Source organism: Haliotis rufescens, unplaced genomic scaffold (assembly GCF_023055435.1).
Source record: "Haliotis rufescens isolate VD_foot unplaced genomic scaffold, xgHalRufe1.0.p SCAF_5, whole genome shotgun sequence".
Classification (NCBI taxonomy): Eukaryota; Metazoa; Mollusca; class Gastropoda; order Lepetellida; family Haliotidae; genus Haliotis; species Haliotis rufescens.
The window spans coordinates 4,373,266-4,390,720 of NW_025964223.1; the positions used below are offsets into that span (position 1 = coordinate 4,373,266).

A 17,455-nucleotide genomic window follows, 5' to 3' on the forward strand; every position below is an offset into this window, starting at 1 on the left:
AACGCTATTACTGGATCGAGATGTGTTTAAGAACTATCGCCCAGTCAGAAATCAACCTTTCCTTTCCATGTTGACTGAACGGGTGTAGCAACTAGACTGCATAACCACACACATTACAACAATTATGGAGATGTCCTGCACTCGGCGTACAGGACTGGTCACAGCACAGAAACAGCTTTGCTATGTGTGCAAATGACCTACATCATGCTGTTGATTTCAAGGGAGGGGCGATTCTTGTCCTCTTGGATCCACCAGCAGCATTTGACACACAAGACCACCGAACTCTTCTCATGGCGCTGGAGTCAAAGGTGGTGTTACTGGTGAGACTCTATCACATCATATCTCACATGACGCTACCAGTCATTGATAATTGATGGAGTGAGATCAAATGGAAATGAGCTGAAATTTGGAGTGCCACGGGGATCTGTTCTTGGCCCAATTCTTTTCACTATATACACCCTACTAGTTGGAAGAATTATAAGATCTCTTGATCTCATTTTTCATCTGTATGCTGATAACACATAGCTCTCTCCAGCAGTCAAACCTTTGTCACAATCATCGGTTTGAGAAACCATGTGAATAACATCTGCAAAAGTGCTTACCATCAGAAAAGAACTACAGTCGTGCCCCGCTTATACGGACTTCAGATATCCGGAAACCTCGGTTACCGGACGATTTTCATTCAAAACGAAATAATGACTATATAAATTTACCCGTATATACGGAAATTCAGACACATCAGGATGTATGTGGACAAGGAGTCAAATGCTTAGTCCATGCATATTTCACTTCAAGATTAGACTATTACAACAGTCTCTTGCATGACATTCAGCAAAATCATCTGGACAAGCTACAGCGTGTGCAAAATACTCCTGCCAGGCTCATCACACGATGTTGAGTGCGCGACCACGTAACACTGGTCCTCAGAGACCTAAACTGGCTACCTATTTGTTCCTCAACTCAGTATATGGTTTGGCTCATTTGTACCTTCAAGAACTTACAAGGTTTTTCCAGCCTGCACGGGCATTATGATCGTCATGCTAACAACAATGTATGGAAAAGAGCAGAGCTGGCGCTGCTCTATGGAATGAAGAAATCAGCAGCTTCCGGTCAACACAATCTTCGTCAAAAGCGCATATGACTGAGAACTCTGCATGGAGTATCATGATAAGATGCGCTATATAAATCGTTATAATACTTTGTTATAATGGTTAATGTTCTTGCAAAGAGGATGCGGTCGGGGAGCCTAGTGGTTAAAGCGTTCGCTCGTCACGCCAAAGACCCGGGTTCGATTCCCGACATGGGTACAATGTGTGAAGCCCATTTCTGGTGTCCCCCGCCTGATATTGCTGGAATATTGCTAAAAGCGGCGTAAAACAATACTCACTCACTCACTCTTGCAAAGAGTATTAAAAAGCAAAGCTATTATATATATATAATGAACCGCAAAAGAAAGAACCAAGTAACATTGCATGAAAAGTTGTCATTTAAATATCTGGGTAATTTTTGTTAAAGTTCCTAAAATGTAACATTACCTTGTCCGGAAAAATGAAATTTGATGATAAAAAATCAAAGCAAGTGACAATAAAACCGATTGCATCACGGCAACGGCCATGGTAACTTGCATGCATTCCCCCATTTCTTGCCCTATAAAAATCCACCTAGAACGGATAACATTCATTTGTTATTGAATTGCTACCACATGACAAGATTGACAAGAAATCAGCGACACCAAGCCCTTGGACAATTGCAAGCTCAAGCAATGGTACCAGACCACCGATACTACAGATGACTGACCACGTAGTGGAAGACCAAGGGTCACCACCCGACGTCAGGATCGTCAGATTGTGCGACAGCATCTTCTCAGATCGCTTTGTTACTGCTGCGGAAACTACTCGACAGATCATGGGGACACACCAGCGACACATTAGTGCGGACATAGTGCGTCAACGATTGACGAACAGGCACCTCCACTGTCACAGGCCACACCGAGGACCCATTCTGACACCACGTCATCGCCAGAACCGTCTTCAGTGGGCAACACAGCACCAGCATTGGCGCCACCAGCAGTGGAGAAGAGTTCTCTTCTCAGACGAGAGCGGTTACTGTATCTCATCAGCAGATGGCAGAGAGAGAGAGAGTCTTGCGACGCCGTGGGGGACGTTATTTGGATGCTTGTGTTGTTGAGAGAGACTGATGGAGTGGCCCTAGCATCATGGTGTGGGGTGGAATTGGAATTGCACAGAAGGTAGGCCCTGTGATCTTCCAGAACATCGGTCCAGGGAGAGGCATTGGTGTCACAGCAGCTCGGTACATTGATCAAGTCTTGAGACCACACGCCATACCTCATTTCGCACGTCGCCACAACCACGAGTTCAGCATGATAACGCCCGTGCCCTCAGTGCGAGAGCAACAAGAGACTTCCTCCAGCAGAATGGCATCAGAGCCATGCAGTGGCCTGCCCACAGTCCCGATTTAAATCCCATTGAGCACCTGTGGGACGAGATTCAAAGAAGGCTGAATGACGTCTGACCAAGGCCGACAACTGCAGCTGAACTGCGTCAGGCGTTCCTCAGAGTGTTGGCTCAAGTGCCTGTGGCCTTCAACAACCGCCTCATCCATTCCATGTATCGACGTTGCACGGCAGTTATCAATGCACATGGCGGACACACGAGATACTAACTTGTGATGCCATTTTCTCAGAGACTAGTGTTGCGTTTCACTTTAAGAACATTTGACACTTTAGTTTCATCCTTGATGATCAGTATTGCCAAGTTTCATCATTTTGATATGTCTCAAAGTATGTTTACAGTATTTGGACAAATAAGGTTTCTCATATATCTGTGCATGGTGACGGGTTTTTTGCGGTTCAGTATATATACAAACATTTAGGCAGCCAAAAAAAAGGGTTGTTGGTGATACTTTTGTAGAGTTTGCAAATTCACAGTGTGGCTTAAATTCAGAATGACAGCCTGTGGAACACCGTACCTCTTTGATGTAGAGGCAGGATCAACTTGCTCAATGTCTGTCTGGATGGGACAATACTGTAAATCGTGAAATTGATGCGTCTCCAAAAGAATGCGACCGCTGGCCCCTAGTCAATAATGCGACTCAATATGAATATGTTTTTGTGTTCTGCTCCAGAAACGAAATGTGACGGACGGAAGGACGGAAAGACAGACGAACGGCACCCAATCCTATATCCCCCTTCGTGGCGGGGGATTATAATGGCAGTACAGCTGATAAGAGCGAAAGTAGAACCTATTGAAAATTTCTGACAAATAAAAAAGAAACTATAAGATTTCTGGGTGTGGCCAGTTACAAGAAAAGAATTGTCAAAATGTCTCAGATGTAGTGAACCCTTTCACTAATTTGGTGGCCTCAGTGACATTTTCTGTGGGATAATCACTGTCAGGCAGCTTTTGACAGAGTATATGCCATGCTCATTAAATCTCCAGTCTTGAAAACACCCAATTTTCAGAAATGTTAGCTGGAAATTAATGCAGGTGACATTGGTGCTGCTGGTGTATTGTTACAGAAAGATGTAGACGGCATCGGTCATCCTGTTTGTTACTTTCAATGAAATGTCACAAGCACCTGAAAAATCATTCTGCTTTGATTTTGTCATTGCCACATTTGAAGAGTATACCTTTGAACAACACATTAACCAATGGCCGACATATATATGCACATGATATACTCGGAAATATTTGGCGGGGGTATATATATATACTGAGTCAAATTAAAAACTTCACATTTTTAAAAGTAATCCCATATATGATATACAACGGGCAAAGGTATCAGTGAAGGTAATTTTTAATCATTTATGTCCAAAGAAGGATTTTAATTAACGGTGGTAACCATAATTTGTTCCAAGCACCTACGGTATTCGGTATAACATCAACAGTTTAAATCATAAGTCCCAAGCATGAGAATCTGATGGCACACAAGTTCAGTAGCGTGTATGGCCACCATGTGCGTTGACAACTGCCACACAACGCCTCCGCATGGACCTTGTGATGCTTGTGAACACATGATTGGGAAGACGACGCCATTGTTGCTGCAAAATGGTGTCAAGATCTTGCAAATGCTGTGGTTGGTTCTGGAGAGTGCGCAGACTTCTGCCAAGAGCATCCCAGACGTGTTCGATGGGATTGAGGTCGGGAGACCTTGACGGCCAGTCCATGACGTTGACTCCCGCATTCTGAAGGAAATTCTTTGTCAAAATTGCTGTGTGGGGTCTGGCATTGTCGTGTTGGAAGATCAAACCGGGTCCATGTGCTGCCATAAAAGGCAGAAGTTCTGGTGCCAGTACCTGGTCGCGGTAAGCAGCAGCGTTGAGGTTGCCACGGATGACAAGAAGCCTGGAACGTGCATTGCCACAGAAAGCATCCCACACCATAACACTTCCGCCTCGAAATCTGTCAACTTCCTGTACACAACACTGGGCGTAACGTCCATGACGGCGCCTCCACACCCTCGCTCTACCATCAGCAAATCGAAGATTAAATTGGGATTCATCACTGAAGACGACTTGATTCCAATTCCTCTGAGTCCATCGTAAGTGTCGCTGTGCCCACAATTGACGTTGTCGTCTGTGTAATTGAGTCAGAATCGGCCCGCAGTATGGCCGTCGTGCTTGAAGGTGAGCAGTTCTGAGACGGTTTCGAACAGTTTGCGCACTCAGTCTACCCCTAAACAGTTAATTTCTGGTTGATGTAGCCGTCAAAAATCGGTTACGGAGGTGACGTAAGACAATCTGACGATCCTCTGCATGTGACGTCACACGTGGTCGACTTGGCCGAGGGCGATCAGCGGTGGTACCCGTTTGCTGTAGACGCGTCTGTAAATCAAAACCAGTCCGTCGACTACAACCCATCGTGCTTGCGACTTCAGCTACGGACGTTCCCGTCTGCAACATGCCGATGGCACGTTCACGTTGCACATTTGAAAGGCGTGGCATGACAAATGGCCGTAAAGACTTTTGTTTTCTTGTGTTTTTCTTTTTTTTGTTAATGACTGCTAACAAGTATGGCTGAAAACACGTGCGGTATTATGGCCACGTGACCAGTTGCACGTGAAACACTTTTGCCACTATAGTGCTGTGCACATGATTTTGATCGATTCACCTGCACAAAAACGGGTGTTATCTGAAGACAATACGTGGCCATTACTGTTTAATTACACAATAAGGGCCCACAATGATAACTGGTCAAAATGTTAAAATTTTAGTATTGTGAAGTTTTTAATTTGGTTCAGTATATATCCCCGCGAAATATTTCCGAGTATATCATATGCATGTGTTTGTGAACGTGTGTTACAAGGCAAAATACGGAATTACATCGGACATTCTTTTTGTCACAGATGCGTCAAGTTTGGAAACGTCATCCACGTGTTTACCAAGAAGACTCTTCTGAGACATTGGATGTTATAACCTTGATCAAACAACTTCTGGGCAAGGGTTGTGTGACGCTCTTTGAAATCCTGGTGGAAGAGCATTCTCAATTGTACCCAAACGTTGTAAAATGTAGACACCAACGGCTGGAACTGCAGGAATATTGCTCGACATGAAGGGAGAGTTTACTATTGGAAAGTTGAAGTCATCCCTCTTGTCATATAGTCTTGTGTAGGGTGTTTTGTAACTGAATATTTATGCATAGATCTACATATTAAATAAATGAAGCGGTCTCGCGTGCCTCCTTAATTTCTACTTCAGGTGGGTAAATCAAGGGAAATGGTTATTGAATAATATCAGATCATCGATATACCTGAAAGTTAATGTTCTTGGCAAAATTACCTTGTTTGACTTTGCCAATCCGAGCAGACATTCTGATTCATATGCATACAATAACAGATCAGCAAGAGGGGGAGCACAAGCAGTGACCATGGGGATGCCTACTTTTTGTCTAAATGTCTTACCCCCAAATTTCACATAGATGTTATCAATGAGGAAGTCTAGCATGTCACATGTTGTTTTCTCCGTAAACTTCAGGTGGCATTTGCTTTCACTTTGGACAATTTGTCCTGAACCTATGAAGGTAGATATGTACCCATGGCTGCCACGTTTAGAACAAATGCCCCATGGATCAAGAAATGAAGTTTTCCCTTAAATTGTTGTGTTAGATGGGATGTGTGCACAAAGTTGCAAAATCAAATGTCTTGAAATAATTGAACTGGGTTGTCTTCTGAAATTCCAATATTTCAAGCAAGTCCTCTGAGTTTTTGAGAATCAACATTATATTAATTCCATTTCTCTCAAATGCGTTTTGTGAATATAAAGAAAGACGTCCTCCCTTGATTGTATCGCAGTTAACGTTTGAGACAGTGATGTGGTAATGTGCTGGACCCAGCAATATATCTCTTTTTGTATGGATTTTTTATGGAGCTTTTGAATTCAGTACAAAAGAGGAATGAACATGTCTTTAGGCTTTAGAGTCGAGTCAAAAGTTCATGGTACAGATTCGTGATGGGCAATTGGCTTGTCTTTAGTGTGTGTTTGTGACGGGTGCCACCCGTGGGGCAGGATACGCAGGAATTTCATAAACACATGCTCATGATGTGGTCGGAGTCGTACGGTCGACTTTGTTTTTTCCAGAGATTTCTTGTCGGTATGGAAAAGGTTTTGTCGCTTTTATTTAACAGGATTCTTCCTAGGTTCAATCTCATTAAAATCAGACCTTAGTTCTCACAACCGCTAAACAAAGATCTGAAGACATCCCATCAGGGGTCACGTCAGAACGACCTTTCATCCGACCAATCAGAGCGTCGCTTACCAGATCATGAAAGTGACAGTCGGAATGTGATTTCTAATCATGCAACCTCGAACACTTTAACAAGGAGTATTCCGAACGATAGTTACGGGTTTAACGACTGGATCCATACAATCTAGACCATCTATTAACCATTCCAGAATGTTCTTTTGTTCGGGTTTCAAATTTGTAATCGAGAATATGCCAAAATATGTTTTGAAGCGTAGTCGCCAATTTGAAATTAATGCCGTAAAGCACGAGAAAACTGCCTCCAAAGTTCACGCAAGGTCGGTCTAATGGGATGTCCTCAGATCTTTGTTAAGCGGTAGTGAGAACTAAGATCTGATTTAAGATGAGATTGTCCTCGGTTTACCTTGCGTATACGACCATGTGGTATTATTTCATATGTAACATATACCAAGTTCTTTCATGCGTTTTAGTGCCAACTTGACATAGTTTTCTTTTTCTTTCAGAACCATATGGGCACCGAGGCAATTAACTATGTACGTGTGTCATTCAACACCAGCCCTTTAGTTTCAAGCTTCCACGTCAAAAGAAAACATGATTTAATGTGTGAATCTATCAGAAGACGTACAAGCCTAAATAAAGCCTGTCACTACATATGATACGAAATTACTGTAATCAGTAACAGCAAAGAAAAATGACTGCCATCCTTCATAGAAGATAAATGTCCTCAGCATGAAGAACCGGGGTAGAATAGGTCTTCAGCAACCCATGCTTGCCGTTAAAGGCGACTATGCTTGTCGTAAAAGGCGACTAACGGGATCGGGTGGTCAGGATCGCTGACTTGGTTGAAGCATGTCATCGATCCCAATTGCGTGGATCGATGCTCATGATATCAATCACTGGATTGTCTGGTCCACACTCGATTATTTACAGACCGACGTCATATAGCTGGAATATTGCTGAGTGCGGGGTTAAACAACAAACCAACCAACCTCAACATGACCTCATCTTTGGATTATTGCAATTTGAAAGGCAGGAACAGGGTATAAATGAGATCTTGTCAAGCTAAAACAACCACGACAGTCAGCTTATAGAAGAGAGTGAATGAGTATGGTTTTACGCCGCTTTTAGCAATATTCCAGCAATATCACGGTGGGGGACACCTAAAAATTGGCTTCACACATTGTACCCATGTAAGGTATCGAACCCGGGTGTTCGGCGTGACGAGCCAACGCTTTAACCACTAGGCTACCCGACCGCCCCTTATAGAGGATAATCAATAACCTAGACACCTTGAATTGGGCTCCACACATTGTACCCATGTAAGGAATCGAACCCGGGTCTTCGGCGTGACGAGACAACGCTTTAACCACGAGGCTACCCCGCCGCCCCTTATAGAAGAAAATCAATAACCTACACAGTGTAAAACAACTTCTAACGACTCGTAGAGGTTATCCTTTGTTAAACACCTCAGGATATATTCATCACAGAAAGGTTCAAGTTAAACAAATCCCAAAATAGCCTAATAATCCTAAGATTGACACAAGAGGAAGCTAGTATGAACTGATAATGTCGATTTCCCGCTGAAAAGCTTGTCGCTATCGCGCCTGATGAAGTGAAAAGGAAATACAAAACTATCGAACTTATCATTGAATGTCGTATACAAAAGACATGTGCATGAGTGAGTGAGTTTGGTTTAACGCCGCTTTTAACAGTATTCCAGTTATATCACGGCGTGTCAGCTTAATGTGGGAGGAAAGCCCGAAGTGATGCAGGTCTCATGCGTTTACCACTTCGGTGAAACCCACGAGCACGGGTATGATGCTGACAAACCTAGAAACATAATCGGGGCAAACCGGGATTCGAGCCTACAATCATAGGTTTCTGGCGTGCCCAAGGGATGCAACTCTGCACAGCGAATCGCGGCGCCTTAGACGACTGGGCCACCCGTGTCCTCCTCTGTGCATGATATAAATTAGTTAAAGTTGAAAGTATTAATTAAAAGGGCCGACAACTTGCCTGAATCGTGCACTCGGGTGAGATCCCATTTTTTTTTTACTGTCCAGAGAGAATTGGCATGGACAGCGCTTAACCCCCCCTCCACCCCCACCACACACGCCCCAACCCAACCCAACCCAACCCAACCCAACCCACCCGTGCTAATGTATCAAACTAAGGGAAACCTACCCCATGGATCTCAGCATGTGCTGTCAAATCACATTATGACGTCAAGCATTTACCTGCAAGAAAATATATATTAGATATAAAATATTTATTCCGTCGTCGTAAAATAACAAGTTACAAAGAGCTACTTGCAAGGGCGATTTTGAGTACGTGAATGCTAAATCGTGGATGTTCGATGTCAAACATAGGACGGAAATAAATAAACAGATGTGTATTTGGAGCCTATGATTATATTATACGTTCACATCATCACGCCACCTGAGAAAATAGTCACGACAATGCCAATCCTACAACCGTGGTTAGTTTGCCAGGATATGAAAGGCGATAACCTGTTATTTGACAAGATTAACCAGTTTATCCAAATAACCTTCCTCTTGTCGCTGTTAATCGATGAAATGTCATTTTAACACAGGGAAATGTCACACTACATATGCAATGTTTCTGGCATACAGCTCACTCCATATATGGATGAAAGTAAACTGGCGAAGCGTCTCACTAAAAACATTCTTTCCGCCCAATACACTACTTGTCGTAGAGACCCGTGAAGATTCCGGGGTAGAATAGGTCTTCAGCAACCCATGCTTGCCGTAAAAGGTGACTATGCTTGTCGTGAAAGGCGACTAACGGGGTCGGGTGGTCAGGCTCGCTGACTTGGTTTGATGCATGTCATCAATCCCAATTGCGTGGATTGATGCTCATGATATTAATCACTGGATTGTCTGGTCCAGACTCGATTATTTACAGACCGCCGACATATAGCTGGAATATTGCTGAGCGCGGCGTTAAACAACAAACCAAACCAACTGGTGGTAGTTGCCAGGATTCGCTCGTAATGTGTTCGAATATCAGACATATTCCGATTTTGGTCCTTGATTTATCACATTGTGATTTATCAGTTCCGTATAAAGGTTCTAAACGTCTACAGAAATCGCTCCCGGTTTGGATTCCGGCTTAGAGGAGGACCCCAGCAACCAATGCTGTTCGTACCTAATGTTTGTTTGTTTGTTGTTTACGCTGCACTCAGCAATAGTCCAGCTATATGACGGCGGTCTGTAAATAATCGAGTCTGGACCAGACAATCCAGTTATTGACATCATGAGCATCGATTCACGCAATTGGGATACGATGACATGCATCAACCAAGTCAGCGAGCCTCACCACTCGATCCCGTTAGTCACCTCTCACGACAAGCATAGTCACCTTTTACGGCAAGCATGGGGTGATGAAGACCTATTCTACCCCGGATCTTCACGGGTATGCTCGTACCTAATGGATCTGGTGACTTGGTTGATTGTTGTCGATCCTTGTTCACAATATCAATCACCAGATAATCTGGTCCAGGCTCGATCATTTACAGGTTGCCATTAACTTTATAGCTGGAATATTGCGGAATGTGGCGTTAAACAAACAGCATGCTTAATAGCATTGAGTGACATCTTCCAACATTAACTGACACGCCGTGATATAAATGATATAATTCCCACAATATGTCCGTGTCAGTGATTGAGCGATTGTCTGTTTTTTAACGCCGCGAGAGGCAATAAATGGAATATTGCTAAGTGCTGGGTTACACAACAAACAAACAATCACAGGGGCACGGACATATTGAAGATGACGTCACAAACAATTTTATGTGACGTCGCTCCAGCAGTAGGCGAACTGAACTGATGTCTCTATTTGAGACCAGAATACCCATATATGTCTCTATATTTTCTCAGAAATGTGACCCGTGAAAATCCGGGCTAGAATAGGTCTTCAGCAACCCATGTTTGCCATAAAAGGCGACTATGCTTGTCGTAAGAGGCGACTCACGGGATCGGGTGGTCAGGCTCGCTGACTTAGCTGATGCATGTCATCGTATCCAAATTGCGTGGATTGATGCTCATGATGTCAATCACTGGATTAATATATTGTCTGGTCCAGACTCGATTATTTACAGACCGCCGTCATATAGCTGGAATATTGTTGTGTGCGGCGCTACACAACAAACAAACAAACAATCAGAAATATAGAGGAGTATAAAAATAACGTACTAGCAGCTACGGATTATCTGTGCCTCGAGAATCAATGTTGAATGTTCCTCAGCTCGCACAATACTAATTCACTCGGGACAGAGAATCTAATTCCTCGTGCGTATGCTATGGTCAATGCAGCGGTAAAACTTGCACTCACTCACTCACTCTCCCGGACTATACGTGGCGCTCGTTCTAAGTGTCGATCTGCTGTGTATAATATTGACAAGAACTGTTAGCAGCCTCAGACGATATCTGTTCAGTAATGACATTAACACTGTCGGAATATTTTGATTTAAAAAATCATATGGGCTTTGGTCCAAACGCATATTTATAAACACTCTTGAAACCGGCTGTGATATGTTATATAAATATCGGATGCCTTTACTACAAAACAAAATAAGGTACCGGTATGTGTTCGTTGCAGCACGCTAAAAATACACTCTGGAAAGAGTGATAGAACTCGGGAGTGCAAGTTTTAATTATCGCAACCACGTCAGCAATTCCTTATCTTGCCGCAAAACTCCGATTTCACGTTGGGTAAGCAGCATAGCATTCATTCGCGCGTGTGGAATGTTGTGTTCTACGTCATAGGAAGTGGGATCTCACTGCCTCTTCCTGATGCAGCCGCCATATTGGTCGGCTTGAGGGTCAGAAAATTGCAAACTCTTCTGTAGTTTGGAAGTTCATTTAAAAACTTGTCAAAATTCCGCTCTTTAGCCCCAAGATGCCGTTGGCTCCGTTAGCGGATCCCTGGAAGCGTATGGAAGTGGCCCAAGACAATGAGGTAACACGACCACACGTGGATTTCACTAGTATACAAACTGTTGAATCTCATTCTGTCCGTGTATTACTTGAGAATGCGGCGTCTCAATGTCCGGTATTTTCTCCGCGTCTTCTTTTCCCGGAATAACTACGACTCCATGCTTTACATGTATGGATGCTTGTTAATTCTACACTTCCAATTTTGTCTATTCACAGGCAGGAAGTACAGAGGATATGCTCGTCGATGATCAGGTAAGTTGTCTGACGAGAGTTGTCTCGCTCCAGTTAGCGCTCGGATTTCATGGCAAACCACTGCTTGTCACTTTTATTGAATGTTTATTTTAGAATGTCGGTATGTCAAATACCTTAGTAATTGCCAGACAACGACCATGCAATGCTTATGGAATCGACAAGTGACCATAACAATAAAGGCATTGAACACCGTAAAGTATTTATGGGGTACGAGTGTGGGCGTGGAATGTGGAACATGTTTGCCTTGAAAGAGTAAACATTGAACAAGCCTCACCCGTATGCACAACAGAAGAACGTAGATTTCAGACTTAACTATGGGATAGAATCGTTTCTTTACACATTTATGATTTTGTTAATTGTTTGTTACAAATGTTAAATATGTGTTAATTTGTTGTCACTGAAAAGAATGAATTCTTGTTTTGCTCATTTTCTTCCATAGGATATGATTTTATAATTCTGGATTGAGATCACAACAAAGTAACTAGTTACTTTTGACATAACTTTAGAACAACACTCTTGCTGAACTAGAAACAGTGACTAAGAGACAAAGTTACTTTTGATATTAAGAATAACAAAGTTGTAAAATGTTTAAATTTTCCCAGTGAAGCTTCATGTTAGTAAATCTTTTTGCCATGTATACTATACCCACTGTGACATCACAAGCTTGTATGTGGGAAACAAAATTGATTGCTTCAATCATCATGTGTTAACTACTGCTATTTACTTGTTAGACTTTTCTTCACAGTTTGACCAATTAATAGTACATCATAATTACTATATATAATCATGATCATGTTCAATTCTGACCAGTAATTTTGATTTATTAATCATACGAGTCCATTTGACTAGGATTTAAAGATTTACTTTGCAAGCTTCATGTGTCAAATTTGATGTGGGCGAGGTGAATAGTTTGGATGGGTTGATGACAGCCAGACATTGTTTACCTCTGACTTGATCGTCAGGGATGACTGATTGTGTTCACCAGGCGACACTAGTTGCTGTGTACTTCAGCTACATCAGCATTTTTGGTTTTGTAACTAACTCACTTAGGCAACTATAATATCTTTCTGATTTCCTGACTGACCCTAATCTGGAACCCCTGACAAGGGTTTTTTATTGACCTGATCAGAAGCTGATGTTCAGCCCCAATCTGCAGCAAAAGTCATAGATATCTATCTATGCCATAATCATGATAATAGGACACACATTTGGAAATATCAGCCAATACATAGAGGAAAGAAAAAATATTGTGTAAAATGTTCCACAATCTTCTCATCATGCTCATAAACTATGATAAACCACAAGGCACACAAAGAACACTTTATGAGGCGGTATAGGATTGAAATCAAGTTGAAGAACTGTTTAATACCTTCGACATGAGTTGATTTCCAAATGAAACGTAAAGGATAGCACAGAATCTGTACGTACAGAACTGTATTGTGGAATCGGTAAATGACCACACACGACAGCGTTAGAAATTGGCACTAGTCCTTTAGTCCTTGCCAAACTGCCCAATAGTTAAGGTATCATAAGGACAGGTAGAAATTTGCCATTTTTAAGGGTTTGCTATATGTTATCATTATAAGGACTAGTGGACTAAATATGTTAGTTTGTACCCCTGCACGATCGATCATTAAATTATGAGGGAGTAAGCATATACTCCGAAACTTTGTGTTCTTCATAATTCGGTCTTCACAACTAGGCATGTAGATAAGCCACAAGTCACATGGAAAAAGGCCTCTGATCAGCCTAATGATACTATTATGAAGGTACAGCTAGCCTTCTAGAACTGTCCCATCCCGAAACTTTTCATGTGATCAAGCCTGACAATTACAACAAATATTATTTACCATGTTTACTGGGGCTGTTACGATTCGATCGTATATTCGGTGAATCAAATTGTATCCTTTCATGAATTGAATTTGTTATTTTCACGAGAATTGAATATTTATTTGTTTTTTTTTAAAAAAAGAGTGTTTTATGCTTGAACATGTTGAACTTGTCTGTTATTTATAAAATATCACTGAAATATTTCAACCTAAGCAATAACATGATGTACATTTCCATCCATTTTTAATTTTACACTGACAGTGACATGATGTTGCTCCCCAAACGCAAAGACAATACCAGCTGATTACCATGAGCACTTAAACACCGGTTGTACCTGTAAAAAAATCTGTTCCTTGTATATCTGGACTTTGGTTTAAATATATTTTATTTTAAAAATTATTCAAAATTTCGTTCAATATTGTTTACTGTAATATAGAAGACTCACCATTATTTACAGCAACTAAGATCAGATTACTGCTATTGACGCCTTAAAACAAAAATTAGTTGTCAGAGAATGGATACATATATCATAAATGTCATACTTTGACTCATTAAAATTCATATTTCATGCAGTTTGACTGTTTTATGTCAACACACTGTTTTCACAGTCGAGGGATATCTCAATGGCGAGTGGTCAAATTGTTCCATACATAATCAAAAATCCGGCCATAGCTCTCAGCTGAACCAAATTGCTAAGATTATGGTTATGTGAAATATATATATGTAGTAAATACTGCATCTAAAATATCACGATAATGGAATATATATTATTCCTGATAAAGTAATAGTTTCAGATACTATTTTTCTAATTGAAGTATTCGACTAGTCATTCCTAGAGTCGTCATCATATCATGCTTTACATCTGTCCACAGTCTTGTCATACACGTTCACAGTTTGGCCATCTTCTCTGAGATCATAGCAGCTCTGTAACTTAAACATTGTATCAATGAAGGTAGCATTGTTGGAGCGATAGAAACTAACTATTTTAGTCCACTAGTCCTTATAATGATAACATATAGCAAAACCCTTAAAAATAGCAAATTTCTATAGGTCCTTATGATACCTTAACTATTGGGCAGTTTGGCAAGGACGATAGGACTTGTTCCAATTTCTAATGCTGATTGTTGTCTGCAAATTCCTTTTGTTCTTTTTAAACAACATGTATGACCTAAACGTAAACAATGTTCCAGAAATATTCATGTTAGCTCACAGGTTTATCTAGACTTGATCAAATCAAAGGCCAATGTTCAGTCCCATGTCTGCAACAAATATCAGTTATTTTTTTTAGAATTAAATTAATAATTTCCCAATAGAGGTTAATAGTGTTATATCTAATGTTATGGCTTTGCAGAGGTAACTTGTATATCACTGATAACAGGACCAATAAAGACGAAGATGCTTAGAGCTCAATTTTCACTAAAAGACACCTTTGTTTGGCCTTTATTCTATTGGAAAATGTCATAACATGTTACTGTGACCTGCTGCTACTGTGCAGTCATGTAAATATAAGGCCTGTATCTGATGGTACCAGGAAACAAGGCATTGTGTTGTGTTTGGTCACTGTTTGCATGTTCAGATTCAGTAGAAATACATTGATGAGCATGCTGAGAGGTAGGTCATCAGTGAATGTGATAAACCAACTCACTGATCGACCAGAAAGGGAGATAACTGTGCAGCTGTTGACTCATGGCTGACACTGTTTACTTGACTAATGCAAGTTCAAGTGTGAGCATATCAATAACCATCACAATACTGTTATTTGTCATGTTTAGTGAAATTTTCTATCGAGAACTGGAGAGATGAGAAAATACCGGTTTGTAAAACTTGTTCTTAGTTGCCTTGACATACTGAGGACTTGGCATAATTTTCAGTAGATTTCAGTGTTATACAGAGACCTATTAGCTGAGCTTTCTAGTTGTCTAAGGCGCTGCACTTCGCTTTGCAGAGTTGCGTCACTTGGTCAGACCAGAAACGTATGATCGTGGGTTGGAATCCCGGTTCACCCCGATTATGTTTCTAGGTTTTACCAAAGTGGTGAACGTCTGAGACCTGCATCTTCATTTTGTGCTTTTCTAGCACATTAAGCTGACATGCCATGATAGAACCGGAATACTGTTTAAAAACTGCATTAGACCCCACTTACTCACTCACTCACTGTGTTGTTACAACCTGTGAAGACCCGGGGTAGAATAGGTCTTCAGCAACCCATGCTTGCCTTAAAATGCGACTATGCTTGTCGTAAGAGGCGACTAACAGGATCGGGTGGTCAGGCTCACTGACCCAATTGCGTGGATCGATGCTCATGATGTCAATCACTGGATTGTCTGGTCCAGACTCGATTATTTACATACCACCGTCATATAGCTGGAATATTGCTGAGTGCGGCATTAAACAAACAAACACTATGATGTTACCATGGTTATGTCCATGTATCTTTAGGAAATATTGACCATGTCTACATATATAAATATCATGATACAGTGGTCCCTCGCTACAACGCTACCAATGGGGTCCAAATAATTGGTGGGCGTTATAGACGATGAGCCGTTAAACCGAGGCCGAGGCGGGGGAGCGCGCTCGGCCAATCTCACGATCTTCGCCTTGTTTCGCACATTGCAATGATACAAATTGTTTACCGTTCATAGTGTAATAATATATATCCATTATGTTTTCGCCATTTGTTATTATTTACAAGCCTTAACTGTCACATTCAATGTAAAATGTAGTCTACTTGCATGAGAATAGTAGAACAGAGAAATGGTAGTAACAGACGCTATGAATGAAGAGCCAATCACAGTTCATTACACAAGTACAGATTGTTTCAGTGGCATTGATTGGTCATGTTGCTGAAAATACGGAAAACATGAGTTTTGACCAGCACTATGCGCATTCATACACATTCATACAAATATAGATACACATTCAAGCCAGATCAATTGGTTTGATACGGTTACTTGATCCGAATCAAAAGGAATGACCGCCGTGTTATGACAGCAACTACATGTGAGTTGACAGTGTCGCCTCAAATTGGATTGCCTCCTAATTAAGAATATAAACTTCGCTTGTGGTTCTCTTTTATTGCATGTATGCGCTTCTAAGATCAAAGGATATATAGTGTGAAAAGTTAACTTGTAAAACAATCCAGGACTTGCCGCGGATGTTTTCAAACAGATTATTAGAACTCCATTCAGCGATAAACGGTTGATTATGCAATGAGCAGCGTTATGTGCAAATGAACAACGAACAACAATACAATCATGTCTGTGTAAAACTCTCAGTATTAATGTTGTACATAAATTTTGGGAGCCATGCGTTACGGCGCGTAGTAACCGAGGTAGCGCTTTATTGAAGAGCACAATAGCAAGGGATCACTGTATATGACATTGATCTCCATTTGATAAGTGTCTAAAATACCATCAATACCTGATGAAAGGTTGGTTCAAGACCAGTGCTGTTATGATTCACTCACATTTTCAGTGTATCGAACTGTATCCCTTCATGAATTAAATGTGTTATTCGCGGTCACTAGAATATAGAGTTTATTACGCGAGAGTGTTTGGGGATGGTAAATATCCTGTATTAGCAAAAAACATTGTATTTAGCAAGCCTAACCCTAGTCAATGAGACGTGACGTTTGTTTTTAGTCTCTCTGTCGTGTCATAAAGTTATGAAGTGCGGTCAGATGTACACACAGCG

At 41.3% G+C, this 17,455-nt stretch overlaps 1 protein-coding gene across 1 annotated transcript in view; it reads left to right on the forward strand.

The window, feature by feature from the left end:
• Positions 1–11,505: 11,505 nt before the first annotated feature.
• The window catches only part of LOC124133565 (ribosomal protein S6 kinase alpha-1-like), a 63,413-nt gene continuing 57,463 nt past the window's right edge, over positions 11,506–17,455 (forward strand). Inside the window, exons 1-2 of the mRNA XM_046498003.2 lie at positions 11,506–11,699; positions 11,894–11,929. Coding sequence (XP_046353959.1) covers positions 11,640–11,699; positions 11,894–11,929 — 96 coding nt within the window. The 5' untranslated portion in view covers positions 11,506–11,639. The remainder of the gene's footprint in view (positions 11,700–11,893; positions 11,930–17,455) is intronic.